The following is a 20,153-nucleotide window of genomic DNA, read 5'->3' on the forward strand; positions in this document are numbered from 1 at the left end:
CTTGTGCATTACAGATTCAGCGTCACCATGTCAGTAAGTTTTCAACTAGTCAATAGGGATTGAGCTCAATGACAAATTACTAAAAATCTAGGCAGCAATTAGTTTTTGTGCTAACCAGATTAAATATATACCCCAGTAAATTATGACTACAAATTAGATAAACTTCTTCCAAAGTCTGAACAAGACAGAGAATGATGAAAGACTGCAGTTGCCTGACATCACAAAGCTCAATTATTGTTTCAGGAGCACTTGAAATCCAGAGATTGAAATGTACCATCACACATCTTCAGAGCTATTCCAAAATGCATTTCAAAGAGATACCATGGTACTACGGCTGTAAATGAGATTAAATCAAAGAAAAACCTGGATTAAATGTCAAAAGAGAGGTCTGTAGGAATGCAGAAGCTGTCCACAAAAGTGTTCATGTGAACCCTATGGAAGGAGCAGGAGCAACAAGAAGAAACAAGACACAGAAGAGCCCTCAGATCAGCACCCACCAGATGCACGGAGTGATAAAGGTTTTTAACATCCAAATTTTTTTGGATGTTAGTTTTCAAGACTCTCTAAAGTTCATCCCTTCTGTTTCCTCTGCTTGCAAAGGAAAACCCTGGAGCTTTGTCACAGGCAGTGAAGCATCATTCAAGGGTGTGGCCAGGTGACGTGCCATTGCATTTATTGGTCAGCAGCTCCACTCATCAGCACGTAACTCATTGCAGTCATGTGCCAACAGCTTAATGTAGGTTTTTAAAAAAATAAACAATAAAAAGCAACATTCAGCCAACTACGTGTGAAATTTGCTGACTCATCCATTCTTAAAAAACCCCCAGCAACCTCTACAAGCTGAGTGAAATACAGACAAGCACTCTGTGTGCTGCCACTGAAGGCTGGCTGCAGGGAGGATCAGGTTGACCAAAGGTGATTGCTTCAAAGACACTTCTGTGAGGAAGTCAGATGGGTTTTAGAGCAACTTTGGTACAAGTTTAGGCTTGTCTACAGAGAAAAACTACTTGAATTAAAGAATTATGTGAATTACAGAATCCCAGAATTGCCTCGATTGGAAAAGACTTTTAAGATCATCAAGTCCAACCATGAACCCACCACTGACAAGTCCCCAACTAACCCATGTCCCTCAGCACTGTGTCTACACGACTCTTCAATCCCTCCAGGGATGGGGACTCCACCACTGCCCTGGGCAACCCCTTCCAATGCCTGAGAACCCTTTCAGCAAATAAATTCTTCCTAATAGAGAACAGTTGTTCCCAATTAACACGAATGTTCTTTCTCTGCAAAGCGCCTACCTAGGAGGGGAGTTATTTGGGAACATCATTGCTGAGGAAGCTTGCTTGTCTGCACTGTAGCTGTAAAATTCTGACAATCACTCACTAGCCTCTAGAAATGAGAATTTCTATGTGTGAACTCTACCATAACATCAGGCAAAACTGGAACACCAGAATTTAGAAGAAACCCAAAAGACAGACAACATCTTATCACAGTATGGAGAGAGAGAGGGCTCCAACCTGTGATTTATTCCACCCTAGAGGAAGGCCCAGATGGGAAGTTAAAATGTAGGAATAATCAGAGGAATTACAAGAAGAGATGAGAGGTGAGATAAACGTGAATTGCTTCTCCTAGTAGGACAGCATTTGTTAAATATATCTTCAGAAGAAAGGCACCAGTTTCTTGTTATGAATTAGAAAATCGGAAGAAATTTAACAAATAGTCTGATCCTACACATCAGTTTTGCGTGACAATCCAAACCAGCAGTAAATTTCCAAATAGGTTCTAATCTCTGAGAAACAGTAACAGTTTTTCTTGGTTTTGAAACAGTTGGTGAAGGTTTATTCAAGGTAACAGGGCCTACAAGCTACACATATGCTCAGTTTTATCTTAATTCACAGTTCTCATAACACTGAGATGCCAGGCTATGAGGGTCACGCGTGTAAAAAATTAACACCTTGAAACAGAAACATTTCTCCTGCCAACCAAAAGCCCTGAAGACCACACATGGGTCTTGAGAAGAGTTGGGTAAGGCTAAAGAACAGGGAGGAAAACACCAGGTGCTTGTAAACAAATGTCATGGAGACGACAAGGGATACTGTAATCCCTGGGTGCTTGGAAGCTCACATCACACCTGGCTCCTGTTAAGGACATCGGACTATTACTGTCGAAGAAGGAAGAGACAGTCCATGGGGAAACCCAAGAAGGCACAAAAGTGGTGTTTCCATGTTTTCCTCCCCTGCCTCATTCTATCAGCAATGCTCATCAGTTAAGGAAGGAAGGAAGGAGTCATCACTCCATACCTGAGCACTGAAACACTTCCTCATGCCTGGGATGCAAACGGATTCCCTCATATGCCCCTAGAAGCACATTATGTAAATAGTTTGGTACAAAATGCCTGGAAGAGCCATTAGCTTTGGAGTAACTTCACTTTCCTGAGGGAAAAGGCAGGAGCTAAGAGGAAGATGAAGCTGGAGGAAACCCAACTCATCTTGCCATGCATTTCTCCATTTCATAAAGCATTTGTTGCAGCCTTTTCAGAGGAGGAAACGGTAGAGTGCTACAAGAAAGACTTGTTTACAATACAGACCTGCTGGTTGAATCTGAGAGCTGGGCCATCTGTGTCATCCTAATAATGATGACACAGATTCTGAAAGGCCAAATCGCCCCTTCCCCTCTCTCACCGCTGTGCGCGTGTACAAGCTGCAAGTTTAAAATAATCCTTCACAATTCAGCGAGTGCTCATCCCAGGAGCACAGGATGTGATCACCTTTAGTTACGTGTATCTGTCTCTGTTATACTTTCCATGCTAGCAGTGAGCTACAAACTGTTTTTCTTCTGGCCACTCAAGCAGACATTTCCAAGGGATGGCACAGAGAGCATCACCATCGTTCTTGAGCAGGAAGGGGAGCACAAGACCTGCCTGTAAGGGTCCCTCAGAATTATAATGCGTGTTTCAGACCGAATAGTCAAGAAAAAAGAAAAATGAAGGCTGAAGTGAGAAGCCAAGGAGCCTGTAAGTTATCTGGGAGCAGCTCCACGGAGAGTAGGAGATCAGGACTGGCAGTGCAGTGGTCACAGGGCAGCATTTCCCAAATGACATTGATCCACATCCTGCCCCCAAGAGATTGTATCAACCATGCTCTTCCTCCTCCCAACTGCAACTCAGCTGTTCCTGAGCTACAATCAAAGCAACACAGATCCCTGTTCCTTCTGCACGGAGCTTTTCCCACTGAGCTTCGTGTGCCACCCCCACTGGGAAATGCTGCTAAAGGAAACTTTGGGAATATGGGAATGAAGGAAGATAACAGCCCTCAGGCAGACAGGCGGCTTTCCACAAACGGAACATGAGACAGCAAGGAGCAGATACACTGTGGTGGGGGAAGCATGCCACAGAAAGGGAGAAGGCACAGAAATAACACTACATTTGGACAGTGCAGTATTAATATCCTGAAGTTAAGAATTAAAGCAGTTCTAGGTGAAAACCCTCCTGTAGTAACCTGTTTAACTCTCTGCAGAATAGGAAGAGGAGATCTAGTGGCTGATGAGGACAACAGACCTGACCCATGATATAAAGAGAAAATGGCTTGCAGGCTGATCTAAATCAAAGGCAGATTAATTAAGTGGACTTCAACTGACCACAAAATAATTAAAAACAGAAGTTGGAAGAATTCTGAAGACACCATGCAGTTAAGGAACCAAACAATTTTTAAGCAGCAGTAAGGGGTTGTTTGGAACAGACTGAACAGTGACTGTACAGCTAAATAGGAGAATCTTTGAGGACAGTGTGATGCAGGTCCCTGGCTACCTGATACTCATGATTTTGAATAGGAGATGACAGGATACTGGAGTGCTTGTTTTTATAAAGCCATAGTCCTACATGTTGGATTTCACAACCTGTAATGAACAAGGAAAAGTTCTTTTGCTCCTTTGGCTTTTTTTTTTTTTCCTCATTTGGCTTCTGGTTTTTTGTTCCCGCCCCCTCAGCTTTTTACTTGCTTTTCCCATCCTTTAGGGTGCTGACGATTAACCACATCCAGAGAGAGTATGTAGGGTAAACTGCATTAGTGCTCAGAATGTTGCATTTTATCAGTGGTCTGGCTGGTATGTCTTTACCATGCACTTAAGGGTTAAATTCAGCATAAGAGGTCAGAAGAAAATCCCTTTCTCCTGTCTCCAACCACCTTGCAGTATTTTTTGAGAGAAGGCAATAGTTTCAATCACTCTTGCTTTTCTTCCAAAGGAATATTACAGTTACAGTTTTGGTCTTTAACAATAAGACTTAATTTGGTCACTGCCTGGGAAGATTTTGTTGACCATGTGTGGCAGTGGGAAGAATGGATGTTCTGGGGAAAAGTGGGCTAAACTGCAAACATGTGTGTGAAGGTGGGACGTAATAGCACCTCTTAGTCCTAACTTTCCACATGACCTAAGAAAATTATCACCTTTAACGTCTCTAACAGTAGTATTCATCAGTGAACAGTTCTGTAGTAATTGGTGTGTGAAAATATCAACGCTACAATCAATAGCATGAGGAATACACAGCATCCCAACATCCCCCAAAGCATACTGACATCTATTTCGCCATTCCAGCTTAGATACCAAACTCAGATCACTCAATTTCTGCCATTAGCAAATACCTTGATCCTTCAAATTGGCTTTTTCCTGCCATTAATCCATAGACAAGTGCACAACACCCAGTGAAAAGATGCCGAGACTGAAAGGTCAAAGGACAAAATTTCAGTGTGCAGGTCCATTTTACTCACTTCCACAGAAGCATTTCCCATAGTGTTGATCACAAAACTAACTCCACTTCATCAAAAAAATTACCAGCACTACTTCCACAAATCAAGAAATTAGAACAGCCTGAACTCTTCCCAATTCCTTGATTAACATCCCGGAATCTCAGTTTTTTCTATGATGCAGAATACAAAGAAGGCATCTCTTAAATTTAACTTTTACAGAAACTGAACTGGATACAATCTAAAAGTTAATTTACTTCACCGCTACATTAGACCTTACTGAATTTGTTAGCCTGGTGCAAGTTTCACAAGCAGACAGGCTACCACTTCTTTTGCCACAATTTCTGATGCAATTCTGTATTTCTTTTGAAGATTAAATGACTTTCAAAGTCTTTTTTATATTATCAGTTTGGGTTTTTTTTAAATAATTTAATCTTCCAGAAGTACAGCATGAAACAGTACATATCATATTTTCACAATCTTTTCAAGCCACAAATTATTTTTTTCTCTCCACTCTGGATTACGTAAAAATGACACAACTGTCTAACAGTGTGAAAAATCAAGACTGCACAGAAGTTTTTTCAACTCACACCGAAAAAAAAAAAATTAAAAAGGAAGAAAAAGAAAAAACTGTACAGAATGATGTCCCCAAATGATCAACCGTATTGAATTCTACCATCACAGCTCAGGTACTAGACAAGTATGTATATTACACTTGCTTCTTTTTTTCTTGTGAGCTGCTGCATACCTACTCCAAAGCAGCTTACCAGATAATCAGTGAATACAGACAAGTGATAAGTGTACATTTGTAAGTGAAAAAGGTTAGAAAGGTGATACTCAGAAGTGTAGATGCTCTAGAGCATTGTATTGAGCAGCATGTGTCTCTAGATGCATTTCCAGATGCACACCCTCCGTATTTTCCTCCCTAATCCTCTCATTCATACAGCTATCGGCATAAAAACCACAAAGACGCCAATTTACATAAAATTATCTCACTCCATTTTATTTAAGATTTTCTTCTCCAGTTAGTAAAAGAAAGATGTGTCTCTCTTTATACATATGTACAAGTTCAGTTATAAAAATAGACAGCACATTCAAAGAGAAAAAAAGGCTTGGCATTTGTCTGATTCCCTCTAAATATCATATATACATGTGAATAGAAGGGGAAGGGGGAAGTCTTCATGAGTTAATTAAACACCACCTCCCCCTCAATTATCCCCTGCAAATCTGTTTAAAAATCAATCTAACTAAGCTCAGTTCTGCTATTTTCAGGTGTGCAAATTAGAGGCAGAGCCAACAGGAAGCACGCGCTCCACACTGTAGGACGCCAGGCAAAGGATTTGGGGTTGGAAAAAAATTTATAATAATAAAAAAAGTCATCTTCTGCTGTCACAGCCCAGACCTGCAGGAAAACTTGCTTTTCTCTCAAGGGATGAAAGTGCCCCGGCAGAACAGCCTTGTAATTCAATGTGTCAGACAGAAGAACTGCCCCACACCTAAATCTCAGTGCAATGCAGACAATGCTTACAGCAAAGCGAGGGGCTACGGGGGGGTTTGTGCATTGAGAACGGGGAAGGAGCAACCAGAGAATGAGAACACAGAGGGGCACCGGCAGTGCTGCTGCCTCTCTCAGCCTGATGGGACATGGCTACTGGTACCTGCACACGGCAGTGAACTCAACCAAGCTACTATGTGTGATGATCACAAAGATGAAGGGGAAACACAATGGAAGAACAGTCAATGGATGGCTGGGATACGAGACAATTTTTTTCCCAGGATTTGCTGGAAGGGGGAATGGCACGGTTCTCTCTCTCCAGACTGGTTTTTGTTGCTCCCCTTGCAGCACTGCAAGCTGCAGAACCATGCTCTGCTGTGGCACAGTGAGAGGAACAGCAGCAAACTCTTCCTTTGCACATCAGCTTTCCCTCCTTTTATGATTTGTAGCAATAGAGCCTTACTTTGTTTCTCAGATTTTAAGAGTTCTGCACACCTCAAAAGTGAGAGAAATCATCCAGAACACCCCCAGTGTTCATGCTGATGAGAACTCTAAAATGCAAACCAAACCACTGGTTTCTGGTTTCTTCCACTGCGTGAAACAGGCAGTGCTGCTGCTCTCACTAGGCCTGCCAGCGCTCTCTGTACTCTGTGGCTCTGAACCTCTCCCTGACAGATGGTGCTGAAAAGCCTCCATTCCCTGGAAACCACCTGAGACACCTTCCTTTGAATTTCAAACTTTTAGAGAACCCAGAGGCCCACACTACAAGAATCCAAGATTACTTTTTTTTTTGATCACACAACATCTTCAGCTTAGCCCCCAATTATCTCCACGTGTACACTGACCAGCTGCCAGCACAGAAATGCCTTCTGACTCTACAAGATACCCCTGGGGTTCAGACACTGATTCCAAAGGATAAAAATAACGTTGGGTTCCACCTCAAGCTACAAGAGAGAAAGTGTATCGGTGTGACTTTAAGCTGCAGGATATTGCATGGAGTAGCTGGATGCTTTCTTGGGAATCTTTGTCAGATGCATCAATGGAACACAAGCTGACCCTCTCCCAGTTACCCCAGACTCCCTTCCCTCCTTCTTGCAGTGTCTGCAAAGACAGTTTTTTGGAATACACATAATCAAAGTGCTCACATAAACCACCCACTCCCATTGTGCTTTGATTTTCTTTTCACACACATGCTGGACAGCAACGAGGCATTTGTTTGCATGCCTTCAGCTGGCAGGGTGGTCTACTCTGAAAGCCAACACAGTTCAGACAAGCTTTGGGGGTTCAAAATTACTACCGACCACCTGAGGTGTGGGCACCTTTGCTTTGCTTCCGAATTGGAGTTTCTGATATGAGACTGCTGGTCAGGCTTAAGCTTTTGGGGGTCCCACAAACACTGTTTCCTTTGCTCAAAGGGGAGCTCAAGGGAGAAGAGGCGCTTGAAGGTCCAAAATCTGCAAGTCCAGAAGGCCGAATAATTGCTGTTTGTAGAGGGCTACTTGCAGACATGCCTAGCAATGGAAAGAGAATCAAATTCCATGTGAGTGTGTTATTCCACTTGTGGTTCTTCAACAACAAACAACATACTAACAATCAGGCCTAAGACCACCCTGTATTCATGATTTATGAAGAGAGATATCCTTAAGGTACACAACATCTTGCAGTTATACCCTAGGCTGCTTTCAGCTGGTGTAAAGCTGAAGCTCCATCACCATCAGTTTAGCAGATTTTCAAACCTGATGCTATAAGTTCAGCGTGACAACAATGCAGGAAAGCCACAGCCATACCCATGAGATAAACACCACTATCTGATTTGTCTGAACACCAAAATAAAAAACAAGAGGAAAAATATTTGGTATGAGATTAATTGAAAGGGCAGACAAAAATTCTGCAGGACTAGCCTCTCAAGATCACCTGCAGTGAAACTGGCTACCCTCTTACACCATTACCATGTCACATCGTGTATTACCTGGATCCCAGAATATAATGGACAAGCAGTACCGACAACACAACACTTTTTATCTATTTTTTTTTTTTTTACAAGCTGTAAACAACAATCACCCGAACTCATGTGGTTGGTTCTGCTCTGGGTAGCGTGCTGCCTCCCCTTCCCCACATACCTTTAGAGACATTGTACCCGTAGGCTGCGTACGCCGCTGCAGAGGCTGCTGCTGCCCCTGCTTTGGCACCTGCCATTGCAGCTGCACTTCCCGCGATCGATTTCCGGCTCCTGCCTTTCCCAGTGCTGCCTTTGGATCCACCGCTCGAACCTTTAGGACGACCCCGGCTTCGACCCGACTGGCCTCTCGCACTCAGAGGTGTATCTTGCATTGAAACACCTGAACACCAAAAAAAGAATGTTAAAACAAGAACTGCTCTAGTATTTCAGGTGACTCACAAATGAATACAACGTGATGGCTACCTACCATTTACATTCATACTGTTCCTATTAACTGATACTTTTCATTTACATTAACATGGACACTGTTAACAAACAGTGATCCCACAAAAAGAAATGTATACAAAACTTCACTCTCCATTAACCACATCTTACTAACTCTCCAACTGCTTGTCATTATTATTATTATGAAACCAATCCACAAATACGTGGGGGATTCTAGGTTCTACTTGAGGATGAAGCATTTTCTTACTTGAAAGTAGATATTAAGTTTCATTCATTTGCTATCTCTAAAGAAACCTGACAAGAACTATGGCTCTACTTATTTCAGCATATTTAAAATATTATTTTAAATTACAGCTGCTCTAATCACCCACTGGAAATAGACAACTGATTGTTAGCCCAGCAGCAAATTCAAGGAAAAGCTGAAGAGATTAATAGTTCTGTGGTTGTCTATAATTTGATAATATACACATAATGGAAGGCAAGCCCTCTACAATATAGGAACAAAGGACAAAACTTCTAAGAGTAACTAACACAGAAAAGAGGAAAGTGTGGTGAATGGCAGACTATAAACAGATTTCCTACCAAAACAGAAGTAATTTCTCAATGAAGAGGTATTTTTTTCCCCAAATTTTGCCAACCATGCATATACTCTGGTTAAAATGCAGAAAATGTATCACCTGGCCATACAAAGTCAATGTTTAATAGAAGTTAGTAGTAAGTCAAGGCAAAAGTACTGACCATTCATGGTATCTGAAACTGAGCCAGTAATGGAAGCAGGAGAGTTTGTTGCCCTTGACTGAGGTGCTGAAGAAGCTGGATCATCCACAATCACAAGCATATCGCTGCTGCTCTCATCGGGAGGGATAGAGCCCATATGTAATTCACTGCTAATGGATATCTACACACAACAGAGAACAAAGCCATTAGCTTCTCATGTTAGGGAAGGGAAGGGTACAAATATAGTGAGATCTTCAAAAGACACACCATCACAAGTAATTAATTGGTCCTTGTTCTGGTCTCTCTCATTTTCTCTCTGTGAGACCAACAGCATGATATACAATCTGCCTCTTCACACCACACCCGCTATTTACACACTGAGCAGCAAAGACCTCCAGGAGCTAATTAATTTCAATTCACAAAAATAGGTGGAATAGTTCAGGTAAGAAGCAGGAGACTAATGGTCTCAGCAGAGATTTAAGAAAACTGTTGTTCAACTATGGATCTTCAACTGCAAGAGAAAAAACAAAGGATTCCTAACCTACTACTATCACTAAGAAAAATCTACAACATTGGAATCTTAATCAACATGGCATAGAACAAAACATATTTGCTGCCAAAACCAGTTTGTAATTCTTTATAAAAAGATGAAGGAAAATAAGATGTGTGTCACTGATAATTTACAATTCAAATTCCAGAGGGGAAAAAACCCACATTAAATTCAGAATGAGAAGCAAGAAAGGAAGCAGAGAAGGAGATGCAGATGAGACTGGCGAGGAGTACTTACAAAGAAACTGAACGTCAAGGAGCTGTTTGAGGGATACTGTTTGGTTCAGGAGCAGAAAGAGACTGTTCTTGCTATGGAAGGTGTTGGTATGGAAGAAGGCACACAGTTATAAATGTGAGCATGGCAAAGACAGGAAAAAGGGAGAAGAAAGCAAGTGGGACTGCAGGCAGGAATGGAAAATTTTCAGGGGCTGAAAGGGAGGAGAGTCAGGGCATGAACTCGCTTGTAAGAAAAGGGAGGAAGAGAGCAAATGAAGAAGGGAAAAACGGAATGTCAAATAACGAGAGGAGCTGTAAGGCAGCTTATTAGCAGCTGTTATGTTTTCAATAAATTATTTTCATTTCCATGGTTTACCTTAAAGACATCTCACCTTCCCTTACATACTCAAAGTTCTACACTAGCTAAGATAACAGAAAACAAGAATCCTCCAGGATTGAAACAGGATATAGTTTAAAGCAGCAGTGAGTCCTACCTCACTGAAAGGGCTAGGCATGGCAGAGTCCACACTAATGAAGGAGTCATCCCCATCAGCAGACAGGTTGGAGTTATCAGCTGAGGGAACAAATGGGATCACAAGGTTCATGCTCTCTTTCTTTCTCTTCCCATCCAATTCATCTTCCTTCTTCTTCTGAAATAAATAAAACAATACCAGGAATTAAAAAGATGACAAAACAGAAGAAAGGGAATAAGCAACCTAAAAATCTCAACATCTAATGCAGTATTATAACTCAAAGAATGCCAGAATTTCCCAAAACAAGTTTCTGAAGGACCCAGTAACAGATCCCTTAAAGGCTCCTTCTTTAGATTTAATTAGGGTTTGTTTTGTTTCCGAAAATGGTTGGAATGATGGTGAATTACTCTTACAGAATTGCTTTCATTTCAATTATCTTTTGGAGTGAGCTTGAAATTCTTTACCATTACACAAAATTCCAATTACTTAATACAAAGCTTCTCTGTCTCAAAACCTCAGAATTTTCATAAACTAGTTTCAATGATCTTTTTTAAACAAACTCATCTTCCCTTGTTCCACAGAAGCCACATAGCTGTATGGGTTTTATCTGTGTTTGGTGCTTCATTCACATTCCCTTTTTGTCCTTGAAGAACAGAATCTTGATTAAGTCACCCACAGAATGATCAGTTGATCATTTTGGTTTTTTCAAGCATAAGTCCTCAAATTGTTGCCTGTAGACTACTGGTGATCTACAGTGTTGTTTGGGTATGCAGTATTTCCTTATTTTTCAAGTTGCTAATGATATTAAAATACAGAAAACTATGCACGACTGTCCTGGTTGTATTTGGTAATATTCCTCTTCTGTGTAAGGAAGCGCCACAGATTGATGTTCAATGGTGAAGGGAAGAAGGCTTTACTCATTAGACTGCCTTTGCATAAAATGTTCCCACACCACATAATAGTGAGCTTGAAGCTCTTCTGCCTCTATCACTGACACAGGCAACCTCTTTGCATCAAAGTACCTTTTCAGCATACTTTTCTCTTTTACGTTTACGTTCCTTCACACGATTTGTTTCTTCTTGCTGTCGCTTCTCTTCTTGACGCTGACGCACTATCAGAAAAGAAATACAAAGCTGTCACCACCAGACAGGTATTTCATACCCTTTTGTGAATCTTACAAGAAATTCTAGTTCTAACAGAACTGTGAAGAAAAGTCAGCTGTATTAAAACTGAAACACACTGAAAACACTACAGTATTAAAACTATTTGTATCCAAATTACTAGAAAGTCTTATAGTGAAATTCTTCTTTCAAGCAACATAAAATCAGATACCCCTGATACAGCTTCAAAAGTATGATGAAAGACAGCATTTTTACTAATATTCTTCTTGTCATGACCTACATAATTCTTGTCAAAGAGTTGTCATTCAGAAACAATGTAATGATCCTGAATGAGTGCCAGTAAAAACTTTATCACATCATCACGTCTCTCTTGCACAACTTCATCTTTCAGCTCAGCACTGATATGAAACCAGCTTGTACTAACAAGAGCTGGCAATACAAAAAGAGCCAGGAAACAGAAGTTGTTATCAGCAATACATGTGTTTGTAGAGATAAAAACACAGATTTCATAAGCTAATGAAGTGGAAGATGGGGAAAACACTGTAACATGAATTTCACATACATTTCTTTTCCAGTTCCTCATCATCCAGCAGAAGGCTGACCACCTCTTTTGGCTTCAAGGTGTCAGGTTTGAAATTGCCACCTGAAATCACCATTCGTTGGATCTGGAAGGAAAAAAAAAACAAGAGAGAAAAAAAGGTTAAATTACTCAAAGCAGCCACAAACCATTCTCACTGCTCTTCACTGAAAGCCAGCCAAAACAGGATGCCAGCGTATCTCTGTAAGTCAGAATTGATTCGACTTCTCTATCACATTAAAGTTAGTAGCAAAATTTCAGGGAAGGTTTACTAAGAGTATAAAATATGAGAAGCACGGAGCTGAGCCCTCCCTCCCCACAAAAGAGTTGTAATTTACCAAAAGAGAACAAGTTTTAGCATAAGCTAATTTCGATGCTTTGGGTAACCAGCAAAGACTACACTTTATTTTTAGGTTGACATCAGGTGACTCTAGTTCAGTATCCTAGAGAAAATGGGTAAGTTTCAACAAGAGAAGTGTGAATGCATTCAGCTGGAGATGCTTCAGTTGCTGCACCATCATGATCAGCATCTAATTAAGACACAAGCTAAAAGAAACACACAGTATACAAATCATCTGAATGTTGTATATAGTACACACCTACTGCTACCAAAGAATGTGAATTGGTTTAGTTTTTTCTTGCCAATAAAGTGTCATGAGGTTTACAGTTTCTAATACATCTACTGCCTGATGCTGCAGGACACTGAGCTCTTCTGGCAACCCTCATATCTCAAATACTTTTTACTTGATTACCTTCCAAATTAAATAAATAAATAAATAAATAAATTCAGCTGTGGTAAAACAGTATAACATGAATCAGTAGCCCTGACACAGCGAAGACTGAAGCCCTACTCTTGAAGAAGCCTGAGTCGTTTCATTGCATCATAAGAAATAGTTTTCATGAAGTCATACTATGAATAATTAGCTTCTTCCGAGTTGATATAACACAGCTGTAATGCTGCTGCATCAGGGACACGGATTTGTTTATTTGAACAAAGAAATTCCCTTTTGGCTCCTATTCTGTCTCCCTGGAGATACTTTTTCTGTTTCTTTACCAGTTTTGATACATGTTTTCTGATACTGTTTCTGTAACTTCTCGTTCCAGATGATTTCTCTATTCCTACCTCACTCTTTTCCTTAGCCCTTTGTAAGATGCGCTCCTCAATGGTGCCTTTACATATCAACCGGTACACAGTGACTTGTTTTGTTTGACCCAGCCTATGTGCCCGGTCCATGGCTTGCTGATCTACTGTTGGGTTCCAATCACTGTCATAGAAAATTACCTACAAAAGAACATCAGAACAGAAAGGATTAAATAAAACCATACATTTAGAGCACCTAGTGACTAAAAAACCAAAAATCCAATATACTGATTTTAAAAAAACCCCACCCAACAACACAACAAAAGTTCTGCTATACAGCCCACAGAATTATGGCACCTCTGAGGCTGTATTAACCCAGCTCTGCCCAGTCCTATGGAGTCTTTTCTGTTGCATTTCAGATGAATTCAAACTAAATGACACTGTGAATGTTTCACCTTCCACAGAAGGTTTTTAGTATCTTCTTCAACAAAGCTCCTTCGGAGGCACAAAATTCCTCCGTTTGTCACCACATTAAGTCATTGTCATGTAATTAATTATAGGCTAATCACATCATGAACCCATTTTAGTGTCACCTTAAGAAAAAGCCCGTCAAATTAGAATTTCACTTCTTTCAAATCTGTATAAAAGTCTAGTCTAACACTTCTAGTGCTCTTACTATGAAAAAAAAATGAAATGTCACACTACATTCATATTGCCCTATCACTCCAACAGTACTTAATGCACAGTAAGCACACAAAACAAAAACACCGAAAAATGTTTTAGACCACACAGTAAAGTATTCAGAAAGTTACAAAAACACAGAACTAAAAATGCTCATGCAAGGAGCCTGAGGAGCATGCCTGTGCTTCCATCTGTTTATTTCTTCTGTTGAAGCAACTTCAATCAAGACAACTTTTCAACCCTGAAAATCCTACAGATATTTGCTTTCTTCAGATTTCTTTTAAGTGACAACAATACATGATGTTTTTGTGGTGTGGCATTTTGTTTGTTTGGGTTTTTTTAAAATTATTTAATATTTTTGATCTGGACATCTTTGGTTTTGTGTGGCTAAGGATTACAGTCTGTCTTGGGGTCATATCTGCATGCATGCAAGGTATTAGGTTAGAAGCACAAGAGAAGCTGTTACTGAAGAAAAAAAATGGTTCAGGTAGGTCAGTATTCCTTCCCTAGTGATTAGTGGCAGCTGCTCCAGAGAGCAAATCCTTGCGATTCACCTACATCAGTATGCCTTTACACCTTGGGTGAGGAGGGAGGAAGCAATTTATCCTTCCTGAGTAGCTAATATTCAACTACAAGTGACTTTGTATTTTTAGAGGCATTGCTTCATTCTTCTGTGCACAGAAAAAAAGGAAAGTGATGCATATTCTACTGATTCCTTTGCAGCTGAACCTTAAGAGCGAACAGTCATACATGGAACAAGCATTCACTGTATTGAAGTGTCATTTGCATCTGTAGACCAGTTCAGTCATCCAACTCCTTTCTAGACTCTGGTACTAAAGTACGTGGGGAGAAGGAAGATATTTCCAACTGCCACCAAAACCTGTGTACAAAGTGTCCAATATTCCACAACTTTATCATCACGATAATACTATATTGTAAATACGAGTGAAGTCAACAAGGTTATGCAATTTCATTACGTGAATGGAAGTACTAAATATTGATCAGCATGGCTAAAAGAGTGCCAACTTTCACACAAAAAGACCAATATCCCTACACAAATCCTGAGGCTGGGACGCAGGAGATAAGCAGCCTGGGAAAAACAGTGGTTGGAAGCATATGAGGTAGGAAAAGCAAAGCAATATTTACACTGAAAGCTAAACATCAATAAGCTCATTTTTTATTTGGTATTACTTTACCAAATTTCACGTACCGTATCTGCAGCTGTAAGGTTAATGCCCAAGCCTCCAGCTCTTGTGCTTAACAGGAACACAAAAATATCATTCCTGTAGAGGAAAGACATTAAAAAAAAAAAACTTATTTTGTGCACTATGAACAAGAAATAACCACAGAAGTAAATTTTTTGACCCATATTAAAGTGATCAGGGCTATTTCTATCACTTGAACACTTCAGAACATTTTGTGCTGTTCATGGTTAAGAAAAAAAACAAAAACCATATGAATGAGCGAGAGAAGTTAATCTAGAAATCAGGACCATCGGAACACGCAAACATTCGGTTTGTAATAGCAGCTTATTAATCTCTATCAAAACAAACCAAGGCTTGTTTATCTTGCCCACATTGGAAATTAAGATTTCATATGGACAAAGAACAATTTATTGTTTCACAGAACTGATCAATGTTAAAAAAACCTTGACTTAACAATGCTCAATTGATAAAGAAAAATAAATGTTGAAACTGTGTAGATGCAAGTTTTGTTCTAAATTGGGTGCTTTGAACAGAACAAACAACTCCTGGGGGATTAAAAAAAAATAATACAAGAACAATCTTAATCTAAAAGCAAGCTGGCAAATACAGAGGTACATTAGAAAAGGACATGGGTCCAATGGCATAAACACAAGTCCTTCAGTCTAAGGACTTCCCAACTCCAGTCCTAATTGTGTTGCTGATACAAATTAAAATTTCTAATCTCTTTTGTCCACTTTTTTTATATGTAAAATGAGAATAAATTGATTCATCTCAAGACAGTTGTGACTGACTGTGAAATGTTTCAAGGATGACTGTGCAGGCAGTACTAATGATCAGATACTGCACAAAAGCAAGAGTCACTCATCTCAATCTAAGTTAAGTTCTTTGAAACACACAGTCTCTAAGTGACCTCTGTGTTATTACTGCACACATGCTGTCCCTTCCCACCTCGCAGAATTTGCAGTTTGCACTAACTGTATCACATGTACATTCCTTGGGATTCCTCAGACAGTGTGAAAGTCAAGGACAAACCAGTTGCCTTTGGTGAATGTGGCCCTCCAGGCAGAAGGCCCTAATAGAATATGGATTGTCATTCCACAACACACTTCAGGAAAGTCATCTCTGAACACCTCCTTGGGAGGTCCACAAACTCTAATACAGTCATACCAGCCCCAAGGGTTAGACTTGCTGGCACCAGATTTAGGGATGCTGGCTGCTCATTGAGATGAGACATCCCAATACCTGACTTGGAATAATCCTCTAAGCCTAATAATCCTTTACATAACTGAGGAAGGTGAGGCACACTAGACAAGTACCTGTAACAGTGCTTTAAGTCCTACCTACAACCTGAGGAGTCACACAAAATGAACAATGGTTCTTGAGATTCAATGGCAGTCCTAACACTGCGCACACAGAAGACAAAAGGACACAGGTCTGTAGGATGATCAAGTATTGATGAAAATTCAAGTGGTAACAGCAATACCAGGATTTCTGCTAAGGTTGTGAACCTCAACTAGTGCCACTGGTGGGTCAGCAGTATGTAAAAGCGTTTAACATCATATGGATCTGTGAACAGGTTGACACAAACAAAGCTGACAGTACCAGTATGGGCTTCAAAGAGGTTGACATATTGTACTTTGAGAGTGACAGAGCAAAGCATTCTGCTTAAGAGAATACACTCTGCATTGTCACATTCTTTTGGTACCACACTGTACACTAGTGCAAGCAAAATTAGTAAAGCACCAGAAACCCTGGCTGAATGAGCAGCACGGGACGTTTCCTTCTTGACTAACTATGCGTAGGCAGTCTGTCCTTCAAAGTCCACTCATCAAATTTAAAGGGTACTTCATGCCCTTCCAGGAGGAAGTGTGGGTGTATTACATGCTACTTATTACACATACACTAGTACAACTCAACAAATGCAAAAAACTAAGGGTTTTGGAATCCATATCCTTGAAGGTCAAGTAGAACTATTTTCTCAGGACTCAAACTTCAAGACATTCACAAGTACCTGGCAAGGTTGTATCATAAAAACCAGACTCTCAAAGAACTCATTCTGGTCCAAGGTAAAATTCCCCCCAAAAAAATTATCAACAGACAACAGAAATAATTATGTTGTACATTACTAATAATTATTAAAAATTAACGCACACAAAAAAAGCACCAAGAACTCTAAAATTAAAAAGGTTTTTGTCAGTCCAAAATCTAAGAGTACAAAAGGCTGTCCTGAACTATGGGCAGCTGGGAGGAACTGAAGCAGAGCTGTCAACCTCTAGACTGTATCTTGCAGGTACAAAGCCAAGAGTCAGCATAGGTAATCCTTGGCCAGGAAATCTTTTCAGTCTTGTAACAATAGTGGAACGTGCGTATGGACAGTCACCTGAACATCCAGCTGTGAAATGCTTCTGGAAATGTGGTATTGGAAGAAAAGAAAGTGGACAGAGCCCTAGACTACAGGAATGAACTATCACTCCCTAGCTATATATTTTCAGCGCCCTGCTAGGATATCCTGCAGGATAGTTTAGTCTCAGTCAGGCTTTTTTTCCTGGAAATATTTCTCATAAGTAAATCACGTATAAGAGGAACTTAACTAACATTTTAATAGGAATTCTTGTTTAGACTGGCTGACCTATATCTCAAAAGGATTTCCTGCCAAAATGATTATTTTTCTTGAGTTGTTCTATTCATTAATAAACCCAAATTCTGTTCATTAATAAAAACAAAATTTCTTCACTTCTTTTGGTTAAAAGACCTTAGAGGAAGATGAGTCAGGATTCCAGGAGGATATCATAACCTGCAAGGAACCTGCTTCTGCCACCTGGAAACGGGGAGAACGGTACTGCATGATCCTCTGGCTTACTTCACAGATTTGGCACACGTTCTTTTCAAGTTTTAGTGCTCTGAGGAGTTCACTAGAAGACTCATCATTGCAACACAGTCCTTCAGGTCTTTAAGCCTCGTGAACCAGTGGCCTGAAAGACTGTATATGGCTTCCCCTCCTATCTTCAGCTGTGATACCTTGGGACCGCTAACGCAAGGACTGTTCTCTAGTCTAGAATGCTGCTTTCACCCTGCAATAAACAACCGTCTATGAAGCTAACTCCTCTGAAACAGAAAAGTGACCTTGCTACAAGCTCACATCAACATCCAGGAAGGGTAACCTCATTGTGAACTGCCATACCAAAGTGACATCCTATCAAGTCAGATCTCATGGTTAAAAGGAAACTTAATAGCCATAAATTTAATCATTATAAATAATGCACCCCAGTGGAGACAAACTTAAGACTAAAATATATTAACTTATAATAAGATGATTATGTACTCCTCTTTCCTGATGTGCTGGTAAAAATTGCAAGAATCCATTTTGGTTTACTAAATGAAAAGGGTGAGCATATCTTCCTGCCTAATAAAATCCCCATTTTATCACTTGCATATTAGTTTAAGGGTTTTTAATAAAACATGCTTAAATGGTTTGTTTTGCAAAAAACTAGGTCGCTTTCAAAGCTCTAGCATATGCAAGATTTTCAATCTCATCTTCACAGTGTCAACTGTCAGAGCATATAACAAACAACCCAGGGTTTTTTTGCCTTTTCCCGAGGTTCTTTATAAGCAAAAGCATATTTGGATTGGCAAGAAGCACAAAAGGTGGATACACTAAAATTGCTTCAAACACTGTTTCACAGGTAACAAATTCCTAAATACAACTGGGTTCAGTATCAACACCAGTGGCTCCTGCTCAGCAAACTACCTGGAAACTGTTTCAGATAAATGAGGTCCATTTGATAACAGAACAGTTAATTTAAGTGTAAATTTCATTTATTTCCATTACATCTTATACTGACTCTCTATGTACCCAAAATTTAGCACAGAAACACCTTGTAAAATACATTACCTGTTCTGAAAATCTGCTACCATGTCCCTTCGTTCAGAAATCTTTGAAGAACCATCCAATCTCATGTAGGTATGTTTCCTATAAACCATGTATTCCTGCAAAGAACACACACCAGAAAAATACAGTTACTCTTTAAACCGTTCAATCTTGATTCTTCTGGAAAAAAACAATAAAAATAGAATTGCTAATTACAAAAAAAAAAAACCCAAAACCTAAATAGCATCAACAAATAGGCTATAAGCAATCTTATGCAAGCAATATTTTATAATAATAGAATTCAGAAATTAAAGCTACTCAATCATACATCAGATTTAGCATTTCATATAAGAGATAAATTAGGATGTCAGTTCAGAGTTGAGGATACGTTTGCAGCACTGCTGACAGTGTTCTGGTACATGACTTTTTCTATAAATAAATAGGTAAATAAAATCACTAAAATGGGAAGTTTGTTTTTACAAAATCTGAATTTTTCCTAAATCCTGAGCTTTCACTGTGTAAGAGAACCTTTCCAACAAACCAAATGTATCTGCTCCCTGTCGATTTTAAACCATTTGAGTAGTGGTTTTAAAAACCCAGTACTGTACAGGAGAGGTTCTCCTCCCCCTCTACTCTGCCCTGGTGAGGCCACATCTGGAATATTGTGTCCAGTTCTGGGCCCCACAGTTCAGGAAGGACAGGGAACTGCTGGAGAGAGTCCAGCACAGAGCCACTAAGATGATGGAGTGGAGCATCTCCCTGCTGAGGAAAGGCTGAGGGAGCTGGGGCTCTTTAGCTTGGAGAAGAGGAGACTGAGGGGTGACCTCATTAATGTTTATAAATATGTTAAGGGAGAATGTCAGGAGGATGGAGCCAGGCTCTTCTCAGTGATGCCCAATGGTAGGACAAGGGGCAGTGGGTGTGAGCTGGAACACAGGAGGTTCTGCTTAAACTGGAGAAGAAACTTCTTTACAGTGAGGGTGACAGAGCACTGGGACAGGCTGCCCAGGGAGGGTGTGGAGTCTCC

At 40.1% G+C, this 20,153-nt stretch overlaps 1 protein-coding gene across 1 annotated transcript; it reads right to left on the bottom strand.

Annotated features, from left to right (window-relative positions):
- Positions 1-5,715: 5,715 nt before the first annotated feature.
- On the bottom strand, positions 5,716-19,247 carry LOC104523326 (INO80 complex ATPase subunit). The gene is made up of 9 exons (XM_010165863.1): positions 19,151-19,247; positions 15,264-15,336; positions 13,415-13,573; positions 12,277-12,379; positions 11,616-11,704; positions 10,615-10,770; positions 9,377-9,536; positions 8,355-8,573; positions 5,716-7,745 (listed from the first exon to the last, which is right to left on the bottom strand). The coding sequence occupies exons 1-9, from the start codon at positions 19,237-19,239 to the stop codon at positions 7,528-7,530; spliced, it is 1,266 nt and encodes a 421-aa protein (XP_010164165.1). The 5' UTR covers positions 19,240-19,247; the 3' UTR covers positions 5,716-7,527.
- Positions 19,248-20,153: the final 906 nt, after the last annotated feature.

Source organism: Antrostomus carolinensis, unplaced genomic scaffold (assembly GCF_000700745.2).
Source record: "Antrostomus carolinensis isolate BGI_N321 unplaced genomic scaffold, ASM70074v2 scaffold11714, whole genome shotgun sequence".
Classification (NCBI taxonomy): domain Eukaryota; kingdom Metazoa; phylum Chordata; class Aves; order Caprimulgiformes; family Caprimulgidae; genus Antrostomus; species Antrostomus carolinensis.

Bases quoted from the DNA above. Each gene is read 5' to 3' on its own strand.
- LOC104523326 (XM_010165863.1), bottom strand. From the start codon at position 19,239: ATGGTTTATAGGAAACATACCTACATGAGATTGGATGGTTCTTCAAAG. The intron at 15,337-19,150 runs GTAATGTATTTT...TTTCCTCTACAG, and splicing joins GTAGCAGATTTTCAGAACAG to GAATGATATTTTTGTGTTCC. The intron at 9,537-10,614 runs GTAGGACTCACT...TGTTGTGTGTAG, and splicing joins TGCCTAGCCCTTTCAGTGAG to ATATCCATTAGCAGTGAATT.